This window comes from Eutrema salsugineum, unplaced genomic scaffold (assembly GCF_000478725.1).
Source record: "Eutrema salsugineum unplaced genomic scaffold, Eutsalg1_0 scaffold_1, whole genome shotgun sequence".
In the NCBI taxonomy this organism is placed as follows: Eukaryota; Viridiplantae; Streptophyta; class Magnoliopsida; order Brassicales; family Brassicaceae; genus Eutrema; species Eutrema salsugineum.
Genome location: NW_006256909.1, coordinates 16,101,080 through 16,122,530, shown reverse-complemented (window position 1 = coordinate 16,122,530; position 21,451 = coordinate 16,101,080). Strand labels below are relative to the sequence as shown.

General features: G+C 36.4%; 2 protein-coding genes across 2 annotated transcripts; one reads left to right on the top strand and one right to left on the bottom strand.

Moving 5' to 3' along the window:
- The first annotated feature begins 7,983 nt into the window (after positions 1 to 7,983).
- Positions 7,984 to 9,708, top strand: LOC112082079. Its single transcript, XM_024149171.1, has 3 exons — positions 7,984 to 8,250; positions 8,304 to 8,571; positions 9,185 to 9,708. Exons 1-3 carry the CDS (start codon positions 7,984 to 7,986, stop codon positions 9,706 to 9,708), a joined length of 1,059 nt encoding a protein of 352 aa, XP_024004939.1.
- A 9,882-nt stretch (positions 9,709 to 19,590) lies between these two features.
- LOC112082078 lies at positions 19,591 to 21,178 on the bottom strand. The gene is made up of 8 exons (XM_024149169.1): positions 21,132 to 21,178; positions 20,980 to 21,050; positions 20,753 to 20,837; positions 20,574 to 20,670; positions 20,396 to 20,461; positions 20,043 to 20,093; positions 19,744 to 19,948; positions 19,591 to 19,631 (listed from the first exon to the last, which is right to left on the bottom strand). Exons 1-8 carry the CDS (start codon positions 21,176 to 21,178, stop codon positions 19,591 to 19,593), a joined length of 663 nt encoding a protein of 220 aa, XP_024004937.1.
- Between the last annotated feature and the right edge of the window lie 273 nt (positions 21,179 to 21,451).

Below are 21,451 nucleotides of genomic sequence, written 5' to 3'. Positions count from 1 at the left end.
TAGAACCAGGCGATTTTTGTGAGGCTTTTTGTGGTGTCTTTAAAACATCAAAACTAATCTTAAAGAGAAAATACGGGAATTAAAATGACTTAATAACTAAACTTAACGAAACAACTAAAAACGAGAAAACAGCTAAACCTAATTGCTTAAATGAAAATCGATTGAAAGAGAAAAGATATTAGACTAAAGCTTGAATGAAAATCGGTGTAAATCTATAGGAAAAGAGGCGCTGGGGTTCAGGGATGTTTTCTCAGGGGTATGAACGATTCAAAACATTGCTAGAGAGTAAATTTGATAAGATCTTAGCTTAAACTTTTCGAACTGGAGTCACGGACGTATGAATACGCCACTGTCGTGATCATAGACAACTATCTCTCTCAACCCTGACCAGTAGTTTTCTACTCTGGCCCTGGAAGAGAAATATGCATTATGTTTAAGACTTGTCAGCATTCACAAATCGCCCATAGGTAGGTTTCCACTCCTATGTTTATTTTGCTCTCCCAAACTAGATCTGACACCGGATGAACACTTTCGTCTCACCAAGCATCTGGATAAGATTTTAGTTCATGACGCTACTCTCATGCAGTAAAAACGAATTCAGAAGAAAAAGTTCTAAGATTCGGCTCAGTAGCTCATGGAATCCTCATCGAACATAGATATCCCCATCGAAAATCCCTTAAACCCAACAATAAAACTACTCAGACATGATGAACGAAATCAAAAATATAGTATTAAAAAGTAGAGGAAAAGTCAAAATTGAAAAAGAAAGAACAAGGGTTCAAGAGACAAGTCTCTCTCTCCCTAAAACCTAAAAACAAAGCTTAAAGTAAAATTTCTATAAGTATTTCGTCTCTCTTCTTCTCTCCTTAAAAACAACCTAAATGAAATGTAATTATAGACTCCAATGCTCTCTGGTGTCTAGGGTTCCGAAATTGAGGTTGGGAAAATGATATGGGCTTCAAAAATGGGCCTTCGAACTCGGAGTTGGCTCGCTGCGATTGGGATGTGCGTGACCGTGGGGAATGGATGGCTGGCCACGGTCGAGATGCTTGTGACCGGGGGGAATGGGCTGTTGGCCGCGGGTGGAAACGATTGCCGACTGGTTTACGGTTAGAAGGCCTTCAATCGGGGGTGAACTTCTGACGGTTTGACTCTGAACTGAAAATCTAGTCTTCTATCCATTTTGTTATGTTTTTCCTTAAGTTTCCTAAAAAGAGTCTTGGAACTACAAATTCTAGAAAAACTTAATAAAAATACTTGAAAGCAATAAAAAACATAGAAAAAGTATTTCAAAATGATCCATAAAAGTGGTCAAAATACGGTTTTATCAAGTCCCCCAGACTTAAACTTTTGTTTGTCCTCAAACAAAGCAAAAGTCTAAATTGGTTAAGTGAAAACAAAAATAGGAAATGCACAAATCTCAGAAACATGAACTCCTAAACTAGGACCAAAGATCGTGCATCAATCCACAACTTAGTCTAGAAAATTCTCACCAAGACACAAAAGATACTAGTCCACTTTTTCCGTCATGCAAAACTTAAACAATCTAAACCTTGATTTCAGTCAAGTAGCTCTCTACATTCATTAAGTGCAAAAGTGAATTCTCATAAAAGACATCATCCAGGGTAGACGACGTTTGGCATTAAAGGGCTGTTTAAGTGGTGGAGTTAAAGTGTTTCGGGTTACCTGATGAATCTGGAGGATGCAAGATAATATGCAAAATCGCAAGAGAGATAAGGACCTGTTGGTGGCTGCAATTTTCAGTCACTTCTTCTTGCCCAGTGTTGTTGCATAATCCTTCCTCCTTTGTTGTAAACAGCTATTCCCCTAGACTTAAATTCTTTCCGGGAATCAGAAAATGATATCCAAAACTCCATAAAATCGAACTCCAGTTGCCTTGGGACTTAAAATTTGACCTCTCTTAGACTCTCTAAGGCTTTTATTTCCTTTCCTTTCCTATTTTCGGATTTTGTTTTTTGTTTTTTTCTTTTTTTTTGGAAAGGAAATGCCTTGAAAAGAGAGAGAGACTAGAGGACGAGATTGTACCAAAGTTTGAGATTTTTCTAAGGCAAACTGAGCTTCCTCTTGTGTTGAATCCTTCCGGGAAGTTTTCCGGCAAATCGCAGGTCTCTGACTTTGGTGACTGAAAACTGCGTCGTTCCTCTTTCTCTCCAACGTTTTTACACATATCTGCATATAAGACAATAGAAAATAAGAGTGCATGTGGTTTGAAAGAGGATTGGTTAAGGTGGGGAACTAGCTAAAGATGAACTAGCCATTCAGAATCAACAGAGAGTGGTAAAAAGGGTAAAGGAGTCCTGAATGTATGATTCGTTTCCCTGGTCTAATGCTTTAATGAGAGAATTAAGTCCAAGTTAAGTCCAAATAAAACAGAGCTAGTGTATTCCTTCATCTAAATCGAAATCATTCAAATTCCTCAGGGGTACTTCGTTTTAAATGTGCTTAGCTACCACCTAGTCTAGTCCTAAATCATGAATGAGCATGTCACTAGGAACAGTCTAAAAGTACACAACCAATTATCATTGATTCATGTTTACATTCCCTTTAAAACGTATTTTGTTTTGAAAACCGATTTTGAAAAACTTTTAAGGAAAATGCAAAAAGTGTAGATAATGCAACAAGTCGAGATGAAAGAAAAGTGGTTAGAAAGGGATGAAATCCTCCCCCAGACTTAAATCACACTGTCCTCAGTGGGAAACAAGTCGAGATTGGATGAGAAAAATGCATAGATAATCGAATTGGTAAGGCCAAAGAGAATTTACCTGTATCCGGGATGCTGGTGGAGATGGACCGGATTCATTCGAAGAGGTTTAGGAAGGTGATAGCTGGTGATGAAGATGGTGGGAAGTGATGAATGAGGTGGAATGGGGCTTGGTGAGGTGGAATGAGGTGAAATGGGTGGTTTTGGGTCGGGTTTCATCTCAACAACCATTTTCCGCGGTCAGGAGTCACGCGACACGGCAAACCAGTGCTCGGTCGCGGTCAGAAACGCGCGGCCACGGTCGAAGGGCTATTTCCCGTGGTCAGAACGCCTGAAACCGCGGGAGCTTATATGCGGCTTATTTCCTGCTTCTCCTTGGCTCCTGCTGGGCCGAGCAGTCAGGGACCATCCTTCTTTTTGGTCTTTTTGGTTTTTTTTAATTTTTTTGGCTTTTTTTTTATAAGAAACACCTGAAACTAAGAAAAATAGAAATATCAATATAAAAAGAAAGAAAAATCATAAAGAAAACAATACCTAAATTGGTTGCCTCCCATTAAGCGCTTTGTTTAAAGTCGTTTAGCTCGACTTTGGTGTAGGACGTCGCTTAGTCCTTAAAAGGCAATGTCTTGGGACAAGTCCTCTTTGATTCTCCTTGTCTTTCCTTTGTATATCCCTTATAACGCCATTCCCAATTCGAAATTTTGTCATTAGGTTTGAGATGGTAGCCTCCTACAGGATCAAAAATCAGTCTTGGAATTTCTTTGAGGTATGAGTCTTCAACACCAGTTATGATAGGAGAATGTCTTGGAAGCTTGTATGTTGAGGTGAATAATGTCCCTCTCACGTCATAGCATCAAACCATGTTGCAAGATACAGGGACAAATGATTCTTTATGATTTGAAGTGGTGGAGAAAGTTAGGCATCCAAGGTGAGGACAGTTTGCTTGGAGAAGTGTCGCCATGGCTTGAATAATTGGAAGATTAGTCTGAAGAGCATTGGCCACGGGTGGAAATGTCGCGACCGCGGGGAAAGGTGGTTTGGCAGCAGGTGCAAGTGTCGCGATCGCGGAGAAACATGGGTTTGCCGCTGGTAGCGCACACGCGACCGCGGTGCCGAATGTCCTAGGATAGATGTCCAAACCCTCTTGCTTCTGTCTCCAATTCTTTTTCCTTGTGGATAGTCTTCGGAACGGAGTCTTGAGGCCCATTTATGCTTCACTCTTGCTTCAATTAAGTCTCCATCACCTCTCATATGAGCATTGGTTAAAGGTGTACATAAGAAAATACCTTTGTTCGTCAAACTTGTAAATCCGGCGTTTTTTTTGGGTGATCTTCTTTCTAGAACGTATCCAACATCCTTTTTAGCTCCTCCAGGGTCAAATATTGGATCATCTACGCTTCCAATGATCATACAATGAGAGTTCCTTGTAGGAATCGCCGGATGTGATGTTTTCTTGTTGATATTTGATAAGCACATCTTTTGATTCGGGTAGTTGATGAGTGTTTCAACAGATGCTAGGAACGAAGTACCAAATATCAAGGGTTTCATTTCATCCCTTCTCATCTCCATAACATGGAAATCATTAGAAACAAGACAAAATATCCCTTCAAAAGGCAATTCGGGTTTGAAATCAAGTGGGCCTGCACCAGAAATATCTCCATAGTGAATATAAATCTTAGAAGGATGAAAAATCAAAATACCTATATTCTCTGAAATGGTCTTTGGTATGAGATTCACATCAGGTCCAGTATCACAAAGAGAATCACGAAATTTCACTGCCTTGATTTAGAATGCGGCATCAAACTTCTCGGAATCCTTCGTCTTAGAAGGCGCCTCCAATGGTGGTTTTGATGTCACCATTAGTGTCTCATCTTTTACGTGGTCTGTCTCACAGTCAAGATGGTGAGGAGCTGAAGGAGAAAGAGGCTTTGGTTCATCGAGAGGAAGTGAATTATGATCCTGTTTGTCATCTCCAAAACACTTGAACAAATCGGTAGAGACGAGATCGTCAATAGGGATAGAAATAGGTTCTCTTTTTTCTTGATGACTCGCTTCCATGACGTGATGATCTAAAAGAATTTCATTTGATGGCCTCTTTTTAACAAATTTCATGGTGGATTCTCCATCTACTTCACAAGCTACCCAATACCCGTCATCCATAGATTCAATGAGCTCTTGAAGCATATCATCAATCTCGGTTTGGGAGACAGATGACATATCTTCATCAAAGAGAGGATCATGGATATCTATGTGGGCATTGTAAGTTGAATAAGGGTCGTGGTCCTTGTAGAATCCTTGTTCCTCTAAAACTTCACGAATTAATTTGTTGTGGCTGCGAAGTCCCCTTGTGTGGTGGTTCGGAATTGATTTCTGATCCACTGAGGAGAGATCACGAATGTATTGTGTTTATCGGCGTCGAGTGGCTTTAGGAGTGTTATAAAAACCTCCCTCATAGTAGTAATTTTGTTTCATATAGTTCATTGCTTCATAACCAGAGACAAGAAGAACCAAAAACGAAAATAAGTAGAAAAGGTGTTCTAGAGTTGATTTAACAACCTTTCTTAGGGTTTTGCGGAAAAGAAAACGTGTGTCTTCCTCGGCAACAGCGCCAAAAACTTGATGGGGCTTGATGTGGTTGTGTCGAGGGTGTCAAGTTTTACCCTAAATGAAATCAATAGCCGCAAGTGCACAGCTGATCGATTGTAGTATTTAGGGATCGAATCCACAGGGAAGGAGGATCTTTCCTGCAAAAGCTTTCGAAAGAAATATAAAGTAAGGAAGTCTAGAACCAGGAGATTTTTGTGAGGGTTTTGGTGGTGTCTTTAAAACGTAAAAACTAATCTTAAAGAGAATATACGGGAATTAAAATAACCTAATAACTAAACTTAACGAAAACGGCTAAAAATGAGAAAATGGCAAAACCTAATTGGTGTGAATCTATAGAAAAGAAGGCGCTGGGGTTCAGGAAATTTTTCTCAGGGGTATGAACGATTCAAAACATTGCTAGAGAGTAAATTTGATAAGATCTTAGCTTAAACTTTTCGAACTGAAGTCACTGACGTATGAAATACGCCACTGTTGTGATCATAAACAACTATCTCTCTCAACACTGACCACAAGGTTTCCACTCTGGCCCAGGAAAAGAAGAGGTGCATTATGTTTAAGACTCGTCAGCATTCACAAATCGCCCATAGGTAGGTTTCCACTTCTATGTTTTTTTTGCTCTCCCAAACTAGATCTGACACCGGATGAACACTTTCGTGTCACCAAGCATCTGGATCAGATTGTAGTTCATGACGTTACTCTCATGCAGTAAAAACAAATTCAGAAAAAAAGTTCTAAGATTCGCCTCAATAGCTCATGGAATCTTCATCGAACATATATATCTCCATCGAATATCCCTTAGACCCAACAATAAAACTACTCAGACATGATGAACAAAATCAAAAACATAGTACTAAAAAGTAGAGCAAAAGTCGAAATTGAAAAAGAAAGAACAAGGGTTCAAGAGACAAGTCTCTCTCTCCCTAAAACCTAAAAACAAAGCTTAAAGTAAAATTTCTGTAAAGTATTTCGTCTCTCTTCTTCTCTCCTTAAAAATGACCTAAATGATATGTATTGTCTCCAATGCTCTCTGGTGTCAAGGCTTCCGGAATTGAGGTTGGGAAAATGATATGGGCTTCAGAAATGAGCCTTCGAACTCGGAGTGGGCTGGTCGCGGTCGGGATGTGCGTGACCGCAAGGAATGGATGGCTGGCCGTGGTCGGGATGCTTGTGACCGCGGGGAATGGGCTGTTGGCCGCGGGTGGAAACGCTTGCCGGCTGGTTTACGGGACATTTTGCTCTTTGCGTATCTTTTGATTGAATCGTTGGATTGCCAAGCTGTAAAATGTGATGGAAAGCTGATACTTCCATTTTTGAGATCTCCAAATTTGAGCTGGATCGGACGGTGAGAAGGCCTTCAATCGGGGGTGAACTTCTGACGGTTTGACTCTGAGCTGAAAATCTGGTCTTCTATCCATTTTGTTAAGCTTTTCCCTAAGTTTCCTGAAAAGAGTCTTGGAACTACGAATACTAGAAAAACGTAATAAAAGTACTTGAAAGAAATAAAAAACATAGAAAAAGTATTTCAAAATGATCATTAAAAGTGGTCAAAATACGGTGTTATCAAAACAGCAACTGGGCTGAGCAATTCCCATTTGGCCGAAGTGAATACCTCAGTTTTGAAGGTTCTGATCATCAGCCTGTAATTTCTCATTTTGACATATCGAGGAAGAGGAAGAAGAGTATCTTTAGTTTTGATCAACGTCTTCGCGAGAACGGAGAAGTCAAGGGTGTAATCAGAGAGGTCTGGAGTCTCGACCCATCTGGTTCCATAGCCCAAAAACTATCAAAGTGTAAGTGGGCCATTATCGAATGGAATTAAGCCCACTTTTTCAATAGTCAAAAAAGAATTGAGGAGGGAAAGAGAGTTCTTGAAGAGGCAATGACGGCACCGGTGAATGACGGCGATCTCATTGCTCGCCTGAATGAATCACTGTGATCTGCGTACACTGAAGAGGAAGATTTCAGGAAGCAAAACATTCATAATCTTTGGCTGGGCTTGGGAGACCGTAATACGGGCGTCTTCCACGCGATCACGAAAAACAGAACAGCCGTTAACAGTTTCTCTGTGATCGAAGATGACGAAGGGATCCCAAAATTTGAAGAAGACCAGATCGTGGAAGTGGTGGTGTTATATTTCGAAAAGCTCTTCACTGCTGAGGATAACATCAGAATCTTGATCTTGGAGGAAGCCATCAAACCTTCAGTTTCAAAGGAAACTAATGACTCTCTGATTTTGAGCCCTCCATACATGCAGATAAAGCTCCCAGGCCAGACGGGTTTTCTGCTAGCTTTTTCCAATCAAATTGGGATACTGTTGGCCCAGAGATTGTTAATGAAATCCAAGAGTTTTTCTCTTCTGGTGTTCTTCCTCCGACAAGCAATGAGAATTTCATCCACCTCATTCCAAAGTGCTCTGGTCCAAAGAAGATGTCGGACTACAAACCGATAGAGCTGTGTAACGTGTACTACCAAATAATTTCGAAGATCCTCACAAGAAGATTGCAACCCATTCTCCCGGATCTCATATCTGAAAATCAATCTGCTTTTGTGCCTGGCAGAGCTATATCGGATATTGTTCTCATTACGCATGAGATGCTTCACCAGCTTAAGACCTCTAAGGCCAGGTTTATAGCTCCATGGCGGTTAAAACCGAAATGAGCAAAGCTTATGATCGGCTGGACTGGAATTTTATCAAGGCTGTTCTCCTGCGGTTTGGGTTTCACCAATGGTGGGTCGATTGGGTAATGCAGTGTGTCAGCACGGTGTCATATGTCTTTCTGCTGAATGATGGTCCTCAAGGACAAGTCCTTCCAACCAGGAGAATCAGGCAAGGAGACCCCTTATCCCTTTCTTATTTATTCTTTGCAGCCAAGTGCTTTCAGGTCTCTGTGCTAAAGCTTAGGCAAATGGGTCTCTCCAAGGTATCAGAGATTCTAGAGGATGCCCTAGATTGACTCATCTGCTGTTTTCATAGGATACAATGTTTTCTTGCAACACAAATGAAGGAAACACTAAAGCTCTCTTAGACATCCTGCAAAAGTATGAAACTGCCTCTGGCCAATCTATTAACCGTGAGAAATCCTCCATCAGCTTGTCTCAGAAAACCCCTGCTGAGATCAGAGAGAGGGTCAAAAGAAATCTACAAATCTCCAAGGAAGGTGGTGTTGGCAACTACTTAGGCCGATGCAAGAAAGATTTATTCACCGGAATCATTGACGAAATCAGACAAAAACCCTCAGCTGGTCATCTTGTTTCCTCTCTAGTGCAGGAAAAATGGTTCTTTTGAAAAGTGTGCTATCATCTATGCCAACTTACGCTATAACTTTTTTCAAGCTGCCTGAATCTTTGTGTCATAGAATCTAATCTACCCTCACCAGATTCTGGTGGGATGGTAGCGCAGAAAAGAAAAACATGAGTTGTATTTCTTGGGAAAAGCTTACCCAGAGCAAAGGAAATGGAGGACTTGATTTTGGAGATATCTCCTGCTTTAACGATGCCCTCCTTGCAAATCTGAGTTGGCGAATCCTGACAAAATCTGGAAGTCTCCTCTTTAGAGTTCTTCTTGGAAAATACTGTCACAAATCAAGTTTTTTGGATTTCATCTGCCCTGCCTCAGCCTCCCACGCTTAGAGGAGTATTCTCATTGGAATGGATCTACTTGGGAAACATTTGGGCTAGGCAATTGGAAATGGAAGGAGTGTAAACTCGTGGTCTGAGGCATGGCTGTCAACCTCTTCCCAATTTGACCCTGGAGGCCCGTGTGCAGAGCAAAACATGAATCTTACTGTTTTGGAACTCATTGATGCAGCCTAAAGAAGTTGGAACCTGCATAAGATCTGTGATCTTGTTCAACAGTTGGAGGACATAATCCTGAAGATCAAACCCAGCCTACACGATGTGGAGGACAACGGATTTGGCTGAGAGATAAGTCTGGAGTTTACTCCACGAAATCTGGTTACTTTGCTGCCTTGGAAGAATCATCCCCAAGCCAGTTTGTAAATCCTTTGGACTGGTCTTCCGACATTTGCAATATCTCCTCTGCTCCCAAGGTCAAAACATTCCTTTGGAAGGCTGCAAATGGTGCTTTGCCGGTTGGTGTAGCCCTGGCAAAACGCATTCCAAGTGTCTCTCCTGACTATCGAATATGCCAAGCACCTGAATCCTCGGAGCATCTTCTGTTCCTTAGCCCTTTTGCTCAGAAGGTTTGGGAGCTCGTTCCTTTCCACCCGGAACCTTGGTCTTTGAATTCTGAAGTTCTTGCGAGCAAATGGAAAGAAGCCAGGAAGTCTTTATGTCTGGGATTTACGGCGCTCAACAAAGGAGCTCTGACCCATGGATTTGCTGGAACCTGTGGAAAGCTAGAAACAACTGAATTATAATGGGATGGCCTTCACTGTAGAGAAAGTGGTCAACAAATCCATCTCCGATGCAAAAGAATGGCAAACAGGTAATTCGGGTAAAACCAATGTGTTTAAAGCTGTGGTGTCTTTAGATATCTTGGGATCGACGCTGAAACGGTGTGCCACACTGGCACGGCTTGGAACTCAAACTAGGAGATAGCAGGCCTTGGATGGACCATTCTCTCCCGTTGTGACACCATCCATCGCACCTACTCCCAGATAGAACCCCATGTCATGTCCCCCCTCATGGCGGAAAGCCTCGTGATTATAGCTGCTCTGAAACAAGCGGCCGCGGAAGGCATAGTTTCTATATTGGTCTTACCCAACTCCTTATCCTTGATACGAGCCATCAACTCTGACTCGTGCATCTCGGAGATTCATGCAATTTTTGAGGACATCAAGATCCTTTCGAATTGTTTTGACTCAATCACTTTCAAGTTTATCCCTAGGAATCTTAATGTTGCTGCTGATTTAGCTGCTAAAGCGGCCTTGTCCAAAATTCCAACTACTGCTTTCAACTTCTGATATTTCATATTTTATTTTAAGAAATGTTGATTTTCGAACACAAATCCCAAAACCTGTTTACAAAGCAAAAAGTAGATTTCAACATAATGACTTTTCTACAAAATCGAAGCCAACAAGTCCTACTTTCTTAGCTGTTATAGATAATATGGTATACTAGATTCTAACCTGCCCATTGGTGGGCGGACGTGATTTGGTTGGCTAAAATGAAAAATAAATCATAAGTTATATCCATCAATAGTTTAGTTCAGTATATATATAGAGTTGAATGTTATGGATGGAATGATATGGGAGTTTAAACATCAATACGTCTGATGTTTATGATATGGAGAGGTATATTTTAAGTATATGTTAGCAATCAAGTGGCAAATTAAAATGCAAATTTTCTAAGTGTATATATGGTATAGAAAGCAAAATTGTTGATAGTTTTACAGATTTTAAACAATAAAAGCTCATCAATTTGTATTACAATCATCTGGTATGATAACTTGAAAGCCCAGCATTTTATAATATATATATAGCAAACTAATTGATTGGCCCCATGAACCAAAAACGAAACAAATATAATTGCAAATGTATTTAGCCCATGGGTGAAAAATAAAACAGTTTCAGAACAAAGTTAAAATTATGTCAAATGAAGAAATATTGGTACATATTACAAAACACAAAATTATCACAAACTGAACCTAAATCCATCTCCAAGTTAAACCTACAAAATATATATATAAGGAGACTTGTTAATAAAAATAAATATAAAGTGATTTATACTATAACATGAAAAAGATGATGGAGATTTATTAATTCGGATAAAACACAAATGTATACTTCAATATACAATTCATAAAATATATATATATATATATATATATATATCATAACATATAATGTAAATAACCTCTTACCTATTTCTGAAGTCAACAACCTCTTGTATTGAAAGATCAATCAAAACCGAGAACAACCTTTAAGATATTTAACATACATTCTCCCATTGTTTTGATCTGCATAATTTTACATATTTTTATAAGTCACGTGTGAATGTTTAACCTAATTCATATAAACAGACACATTGTTTTAAGTTTTCAGTTATAATAACACTTACCTTCCTTAATAACCCAAAATCGGAGAACACATACTCAGCGATAAGATCCTTTATGCCTTCACTGATCATAAAACTCTTGAGCAGTCTCACCAAAAGCAAAACATGTAATAATACATGCTCTATATCATGAACATTATAAATAAGTTAGTAAAATATACAATATGATATATAATTAATTATATATGTATAATTAAAAATAAATATATTTTACTCTTCGTCCACGATGTCAAAACTTAATGTATCCTCTCCAGCGTGAGCCAAGATATTTTCGACGGCAGAAATAGTTCCAACTAATTCTATATAAAGAAAAATAAACCTGAAATTTGGAAATGGAAGACATTAAGGGAATGTTCATAATATATGTTTTTACCCGTCAAAACATTCGGGTTAGTTTTCTTCCGCAGAATATCAAAAATTCTGGCTGCATCCAAAAAGTAGTGATCTGCCTTTAGCAGGATATCAAAAATAATGGACCATTCTTGAGTCTAATATAGTACTTATAGCGAGTTAGCCTCAGATCTCCTACATCTAGACACACTTTGAAGCCCATAAACAATTTCCATTCCCCTTCTCGTACACTATCTTATAGAAAACGCGCATCTTGCGGCCAAATAATAGCAGAAATTTTCACACCCGAACAATACAGACAATTGTATACAATCAAATAAGCAAATCAAATTTTTAACTAAACCCTAAACAATTAAAACTTGTTCATCACCGATTTGATAGGAATTAACATGTAAGAAGAATCAATATGATAAAAAAATTATTAAAAAATGATAAATTCATATTCTGCAATTGTACCTTATGATCCCATATGAATACTCTCTCCGCCATCTGAAGAACGCCTCCAAATACTCAAAATCTTCGCATCAATAGCCCAACATTGACAAACGTCACATAAATCTTCCATCTCATCTCTATGGATTCTTGGGTAATCCATGATTTTAGTTAAGTATCGATTAGAAAGAGTGGATGATTTTTTACTTCTGATAGAGATATTCTTATAAAGCGAAATAAACGATGTACTTTAACTGCCAAGGCATTGTGGGGAAGGGTGTGGAAGATATAAAGGCAAATCTAATTGATATTTTTAAAACCCGTTTTTTTTTTTTAAAAAAGAAAAAATTTTAGTAAATTAAATTGTGTAAATAAATGAGATTTATTTATTTCAAGATGATTTGCTATACTATAGTTTGCTATACTATATATTATCTTAAATGATAAGTAATGCGATTACTTAACAATTAGTTTGCTACATTTTGGATTTGATATATCATGTAATATGGATAATATAAGTGCGATAAGTAAATATCCTTTGGTAAATCATGATGGTTAGTTTCTAAAATAACATATTGTCTATTTACTTTAGTGCATGCAACCAAAAATTTATTAATGTGATAATTCACTTACATGAAATGAAATCTTCATGCTGTAGAATATAGGTATGATACATAAAGATGGTAGGTTCGAGTGCATGCACTAAAGTAAATAGACAGTATGTTTCTTTTAGATGCAATCGAGGTTGCAATATAGCTGTATTTTGCGCATGGATTAATTATTAATTTGTGAGGTTTTCAAAGTAATATCTTGTTAGCTGATGTTTTATCTCTTTCAACTATTTTCCAATCAAGAATATCGATTTTAAACAATGATAGATGAATATAGTTTTTCAAAATTCAAGTCTAATTATATATAAGACAATTGATTCATCACAGTCTTTATGGTACAATTACGGTACTGTTATTCGCTAGTTGTAAAGCCTAAAACATTAAATAAAATAGTTTTTTATAACTATAGTGTATCATAACTAAACCTTTGTGTCAGACAACAGTACCATAAGTGTACCTTACAGAATCTATTGTCTAAACTACTTACAATTCAATCTGTTCGAGACTGATTTATCTCATACACGTCATCATAAACTATCAGTTCGATATATATGAACGTAAACATTGGTCCCTATATACTCAATCGAAATAAATCCAAACATAAAAAGTTGCAAATAGAAACGGTCAGTATACTAAAATATAAACTTCTATCTAGTTTCTATCATAAATGGGCCATATCAAACATAACACTTCTACGTAAAAACCCAAAATAATTAACCAAATGACACTGTATTTCAAAAAACAAAAAAATACTTCAAATGGTTCGACATACATTGTTTAATTGAAAACTATAACAACGTCAAACGATAAACAACACCGAGCAGAATCATATAATAACCATAAGAATACAGTGACGCATTCACCCCTACATAAAACATAAAAACAAAAACGTTTACATAATAAATGCATTATATTATTAATGGAACGAATACGAAAATGAAAACATACCTTTTTAATCATCACGATAATTTCCTAAATTCCGGAATACTTCTTTGAATGCAACATTCATTGTTTGCCTTTGTTGATTACCATCTCTATCTACTATCAGTATTTTCAAGCCTTTCTTCGATGTTACCCGAGTTATTGTAACATATAGCTGCCCATGAGAAAACACAAGATGATGTAAATACAAACCTACTTCTGATAACAACTGTCCCTGAATTTTGTTGATGGTTATAGTGAATGCAACTGCCAACGGTAACTGTCTACGTCTTAATTTAAAAGGCAATCTTGCATCAGATGGAGTGATCAACAATCTTGGAATAATAACTTTGTCTCCAGCTTCTATCATGAAATCCGCCATTTGTGTAATCTGAAGTCTCGTTCCATTCATGAATCCCGCTTTAGGATCAATATTCCTAAGCAGCATCACAGGACACCCTATTTTCAGTGTAATACAATGATTGGGAAGTCCAGCAACTTTTATACTGTTTAAAAACTCAGGAGTAAAACCGGGATTTTGTAATGCTCCGGACTCACCTGTGTTAATTAGTTCAACATATTGATATAAGTAAGAATAAAATTCCAAAAACACACCAAAAAACAGAATCATATAAGATGAACTTATTGTACTTACCAGTCATCCTCGACAACATATGTTCATTTATATTGCTCACATCTTCGTTGGTTGGACAAAATATTGCTCTTTCTTGCCAAAATATGGTATCTTTTTCCTCCTGAAATGATGTTTGTTCTCCGTAAATTTGTGTACATATTGCTTCGATTGGATCATGTACGTCTGTTATAAGGAACTCCTCAGGAATATCAGTCATTACTTCACCGTCATTTGGCTCAGCGATTTTACCTTCGCCAACATCTAAAATTCATTCAGAAAATTCCTTCAATTCATTTGCTTGCTCAACACTCAAGTCACTTGCCAGTAACCTCATGATTTAAGTTAGCTTCATAACTTTGCAATAATCCCAGATATATGATGCATTCAATGCAGCATTAGCAACATCTCCCCTTGAAGCACCATGCATAACAGGTAGAATCTGCCTGAAATCTCCACCAAATACAACAACTTTCCCACCGAAAACACCTCCTTTTTCATTCTGCATGATGTCAGATAAACTTTTATCTAACGATTCAAAGCAGTATTTACTAATCATAGGTGCTTCATCCCAAATAATAAGAGATTTTTCTGCTATCAAATTCACAACTTCTGAACCACGTTTCATCGAACATGTAGTCTATTTATCTGGGTTAATAGGTATACAAAACCGCGAATGAGCTGTCCGACCTCCTTGTAACAACAAAGATGCGATTCCACTTGATGCAACGTTTAGCACAATATCACCCTTACATCTTATTGCAGTAGACAAAAGAGACCAAAGGAAAGTTTTGCCAGTACCTCCAAATCCATAAACAAAAAAAAACGCCTCCTTTTTTGTTCTCAACTGCTTCAATAATCTCATCATAAATATTCTTTTGCTCAGTGGTAAGCTTCACAATGTCTCTATCATGCATTTCTTTAAATGCCTGTCTATCATAATTTTTTTTTATGAATTATTAAGACATTATCGTTGTTAAGCCCATCTTTTGGAGGCTAAGGCGTTGATGTATAGAATTGCAAAGAAATATTGTGAAATTTCAAGATCTTCTCAATCTCCAAAAGGGCAAACTTTTTCTTATCAGCATCGTCCAATATAAGACCTGCAAAACGTGTAAATGATATGGATAATGAGTTTACTAAAGTAACAAATTCAGCAATGCATTACGTTTTAAAATAATACCGTTAAAGATGCAATAAAATAAATAAGAAAACAGTAGGGAATTTATCAAACCTGACCGATTACAATGCTGTCGCCGCATGTATTCAATATCTTCTAACAAAACTTCCCAGGTTTGTTCCCAAACATATTCAGGCCGAGACAAACTACCAGATACAAGCATTATAACAAATAGTCATCTTAAAAATGACCCGGTAGCAGTAAAACTCATTCTAATAATATCAGTAATATACTCCTGGTCATCTTCTAACAATCCTCTAGCATAACATGCTTCCTTGAAAGAAGGGTATACCACATCATTGTAGGATTTGATGTCATCAAATGATCTGGACCCCTGACAACATTAAGAAGAATCCTAAAAAAATAAGCTTCTTCTAGTTTACGTGGAACATAAGTAATCCTTCCAATAGAAAAATATATTTTCCTTGGTTTAAACATCCGAAGTGATTTATCCCACGTATAGTAAACAGGGATTTCTCTATAGGTGAGTGTTTTACATTTACTGCCTTTTTTGTTCAACTCAAACCAAGCCGTCATCTTTGTGTTCTTTACAACTTCCCTATGGATAACCGTTTCTACCATCTCATCACCCTTGAAATATACGAACTGTTTTCCTGGTAAGTGAAATGGAAGGTGTTCCACGGGGGTTGTACGATTGTGGATTGAATTTTTTAAGATTCGCCATGCAGATTCACACGAAGATACATATCTATATAATAAAATAGTATGTTATAAGTAAACAACTAAATATTCAATTAAATATATAGCTTTTATTCTGACAGTAGTTCAAATATAAATGTTGACAAAAAACCTGCAGCCGAAGAAGTCTTTAATCTCATTTTTCTTCTTTGCTTGACATTCATGTGTGGAATCACAATACTGTTATCTCCTCCATCAGCTTTCACATTCTGTGCTTGCGAAGGCTCAATCACAAACGTAGCACGATCAATTCTTTTATTTATATACTTAAATAAGTATTTAATGGAAGAAGCTTGGTTGCACCACTCAACATAGATATGAGCTCGATAGCGAAGAGACAACTTTTGTTATAGGGTATCACAAATCTATTATCACATTTGTATCCATTTTTGTCAACGTAATCCTTGAGCTGTGACCTCCTCCTATACAAAGGAAAACCTTCTTTATTAATAGCTGTCATCTTAACATGCTGTTTAGGATATATCTTTGTACAAATCCCTTGAGACATGCATGGTGATCTTGGATTAAGATCACCGCATGGACCATAAATCATCATTTTAGAAACAATTACATAAAGCTCTGACTTTTCATATCGGTCGGGTATCTCAGCTGATATAACATTGTCGATTTTTTCAGGAGGAATTTTAGAAGTTGGATCTAAAAACAATAGAATATGTGCATGCGGTAGACCCTTCTTCTGAAACTCTATGGTGTACATGGCTGAAATTATGAAAATATATATCAATGAATAAACTGTATAATAATGATATTACAAATGTCAATATTAAATAATGCTAAAGTTACTAACCAGAAACAACTTTTTCTATACCGAGTCTGCTATCAGCGAAATCCATCATCATAGAATCTAGCTTCATTTTGAACACCCGACAAAGTATATCTGGTCTATCATCAAAACTGAGTTTCCGCTCGTTCAAATACCTTGTGATTTCTGGCCACTTTGGATTACATGTAAAGGTGATGAAAAGATCAGGGTACCCAAAAAGTTTACATACAGACATTGCATCCAAGTAGCATTGAGTTATATATCGAGGTCCACCAGTGAATGAAGGAGGCAAATACATTTTTCTACCTTGATCACGCAAATTCTTTTTACCTTTATTTGATGCATCTTCTATTGAATCAAGATTTTCAGATCTGAGTGATGTCTGGTTTTTGTCAAGATAGCCGACACGATTTGCCTCTATCATAGTTAAAACATCAACCAGAAACTGCTGGAATAACCTCTTAGCCCACAGCAAAGTGTGACATTCATTCTTTCGCTCCTGTATACGAAATGCAAAAAACTGTCTCATGCTAATATATTCTCGTTTCCGTTTCTTCTTCCCAGTCTTTGCAAAGCATTTTTCAATGCGAATATGGAAACCGTCTTCACTATACGGAAAAATCAAAGGATACAGTAGAGCAATGTATGAAGGATGAATTTCACTAATCCTTATCAGCTTGCCGCTTTGTTTCTGCAATATTATATCAAGCTTACACATATCCTCATTCAGATCACCAGGGATCAACGCAGCCACTTCGGACGCAGTAGGCATATTATATATCTTTGAGTATTTCTGGCGATCATTTATAAGTCTCATATGAAGCTCCTCGTTGGGATCCATTTTCAATCTGTCTCTAGCAGCTCGAAAATTCTTCACGTAAGGGTTCACCTTATCTAACATCTTAATCCGCCTATCAATTAATTTATTCCTGAATTGTTTACATTTAGACACCTTCATAGGATTTTTACTTTTGCTGCAAGAAAAATATATTATTATTAAAATAAAGTAATAATAAATATGAATTTAATCATTACGTTTACCTCATAATGGTCGAATGATTTTGGACTTCTTCATCGGTGTCAACAATAAATAACTCCGTTAAACTTCACAACATCACCAGGTTTAGGGAGCATACTTCCCATCAGATGATAATTCTCTCCGTTAAGCTGGAACATTGATGGTTCACGCCCTTTTTTGATAGACCTATCTACTTTACCTCCAATAGAAGTCATTGAAAATAGCATATTGTAGGGTCTAACATTCTCACGAAAATGTTTGCTTAGATCATCGGCAGATGTAAAAGGATGCATTAATTCCTCTGGAGAATCTCGAAGGTATGGTAGCTTTACTTGACCTTGCGAACAACACAAAGAAAATATAGGATTATGTGCTCTTCTTCTTTTGTTTAAACGTTCACCATACCAGAAAATTGCACCACGATAATTACACTCATATGAAGAATAGCCATCATCTTTATATTCTGAATATAAAAATAGTCCGACATTATAATAAATTAATATGTGAATCACATAACATAAGATTGAGTGTTAGAAATAAATACTTTTATATTCGCTGAAAGGATTATTATTATTAGAGACTCCTACATAAAAAGCTTTCTGCAAAATAGTAGCTAAACTCTTGACATCATAAACATAGTCTTCAGGTTCCTCATTGTCAGATGATATTTCTTCGCCAGCTTCATCCATAATATAGTTTTCCTCATCGGACGAACCATCAAGACTGCTACAGATAGCTGAATGAAATGTAAAAGATAATATTTACATACTTAATAATTAGTTCCACGAACATCTACATAAAAAATGAATTGAAATTGAAATTAGTCATTTACGGTGAATAATATAAATGTAAATAATACTGTTTAGGAAATGAAATAAACTACTTCTTTCTGATGTGATCCTTGACAGATGTACAAAAAAAAATTAGTAGAGAAACATTTTTTTTCTTGGATGTAAATACTGTATAGTTTTTGTACGTCTGTCTGAAGATCACTTGAGAGGAATAGTTGTAGAGAAGATTGTATTTGAGTGAAGAAAGTTGTCTTCTACTTTTATTTATACTCGTAAAAGTAAGGTGACTACTCACGTTTCATCCAGGTGTTTCATATTCCCCAAAAGTCCGCTCTAATTAAAACATATTAACTAACAGTTGACTCAATTATCACAAATTCCCATAGAATAGCATTTACAAATAAATGAATATATCTTCTATAAATATTGGAAAATATCTTGAAAAATATAAAAATAAGGTATGTACTCCAAATTAAGTGTATGAGTCATCTACAATTTCTTCATCATACATATACTAGTAATTACTCAAATATGTCACTGCAAAACATAAGACAATATTAATTTCACCCCAATAAAATTAACACGATACAAACGTAAATTGTAAAATAACATAAACGTAGTAATGGTTAAATTAAAAGAATAAATTATTAAAGTTCAAAAACAAATGCACGAGTATCATCCAAACAAATTTCAACAAAAAGTTGAACAACAATAGAGAAAAAACATGAGAAGATGCGAATTCAAATATCCATTTTTTTCGCTATATCACGCCCATCACTTTTCCAGATCCATGTGCACGAGCGAGTCCCTTGTCAAATTTCCATCTCATAAGAAGGCTCTTGCCTCAGCGTATTTATCAGCAACACCTACAAGGTTTACATATAAATATAAACATAAAATGCCAAATACCGGGTATTAATATATACAGATTATTATATGCAACCCAAGCTAATATTTTTCAAAATTATATCTTATTACCAGACAATAGCAAACTCTCATCACCCATATCATCAGATTCATTCACCTCATCAGCGGATAAAACATCATTTCCTTTCCAAACCTTCCTGACTTTGTATGTATTACTACCACCGTAGAGATTTTCTTTCTCAACACAAATCAGAAACTGAAAAGTCTTCCCAATCAAGTTTTTCAGTGCATCAGGAATGACATTCAGATCTTGTATCTAAGTATATAACGTACATGACATTTTAAACAAACAAAGTCTTTATTCATAAATGGTTAAAATTGTATCATAGATTAAGATTTACAATTAATACCTCATCGAAGTTCCCCTTGAGAATTTCATCAGCTTTCTGATTTAAAATATCCTGCGCATTTCTATCAAAAAAAAAAAACACTAGATCTTGCTGATATCATCCATAACGCAAAGATGAAGTTTGTACCTATATATATATATATATAAAAATTGTATAAAATACTCGAATGCACGGTTAGCTAAATAATTAAGACAAATACTAAAAACAATTAGTAAAAAAAATTATCTCGCATTCACAAAGGACACTTTTGCATCACATGTTTCACATGAATAAAAGGTCTTATTATTCTTGGTCATTTTTTGTTCTTCCTTCTTTGGAATTTTGTACATTTTTTTACCACATCTAGTGCAAACTAAATAAAACCACGACCAGTCTATGTCAACCGCGTAGATGGTGCACATGATCTTACATTTTACAACCTGAAGAAACAAAAATACAAATGTAAAAATTATGTAATCTATGACGTTTTCCCTAGCAAAATTTGAAAATGACATATACCTCAAGAGAATCTTGCAATTCTTAAATAGTGACCATTGGAAACTGATCGAAATGAATCTCATCACCATAAGAAACCCTTTGTTGAGGTTTGCTACTCAAGAAGGTAATACGTCCGCAATTCTCAGGTAAACTAAGAATAGGTAATAGTATTAGTTGTATTCGTAATTGTAATGATAATATATATATATATATAATATACATAGACAAATTACCTATTCTTGAAGACAATGACATCGGGATCATTCAAATCTATCAGAACCTTTGTTGTTTGACAACTACTTGTAATTCGACGATCACCTACAATATTTAACAAACAAAACAAAAACAAAAAACAATGGTGTTGTATGAAAAGAACAAATTTATGAATAAAAAAAATTAATATGTACCTTTGAAAACGTTTATTTCCCAAAACGGATGACAAGAATGACACTTCTTTCACCCGCACTCCGACAAGCCGAATAGACTTCCTCACCAAGCTTTCCCCACAGTGTGCATGGTAAACATTCATCACTATAACACATATCAAATAAAACAGATGAAAGGAAACAATAAGAAAATAAAGTGTCTGTATTTATATATATATATACTCACTTAGCATTTCGTAGAGCGAACTCGAGTTTGCTGGTGTCCTTATTCATAACAGATATTGTTTGCAACTCACAGACACTTTCAACTTGTCCAATAACATCTATTTAGGAAAATAAGGTCAGATAATTATTGAAACTAAGATGAATGAAGCAATTAAATTAAATAGATCAGTAAATTTACCAACCAAAAAACTTGTATTGGTTATATCATCCAATATTGTAACAAACTCTGAGAAATCAAAAAACAGACTGTCTGACCGATTAGAACGTTTGCTGATAACTGTAGAGGATATGAATGACATCTTAAATTGATGTCTGGTGGTC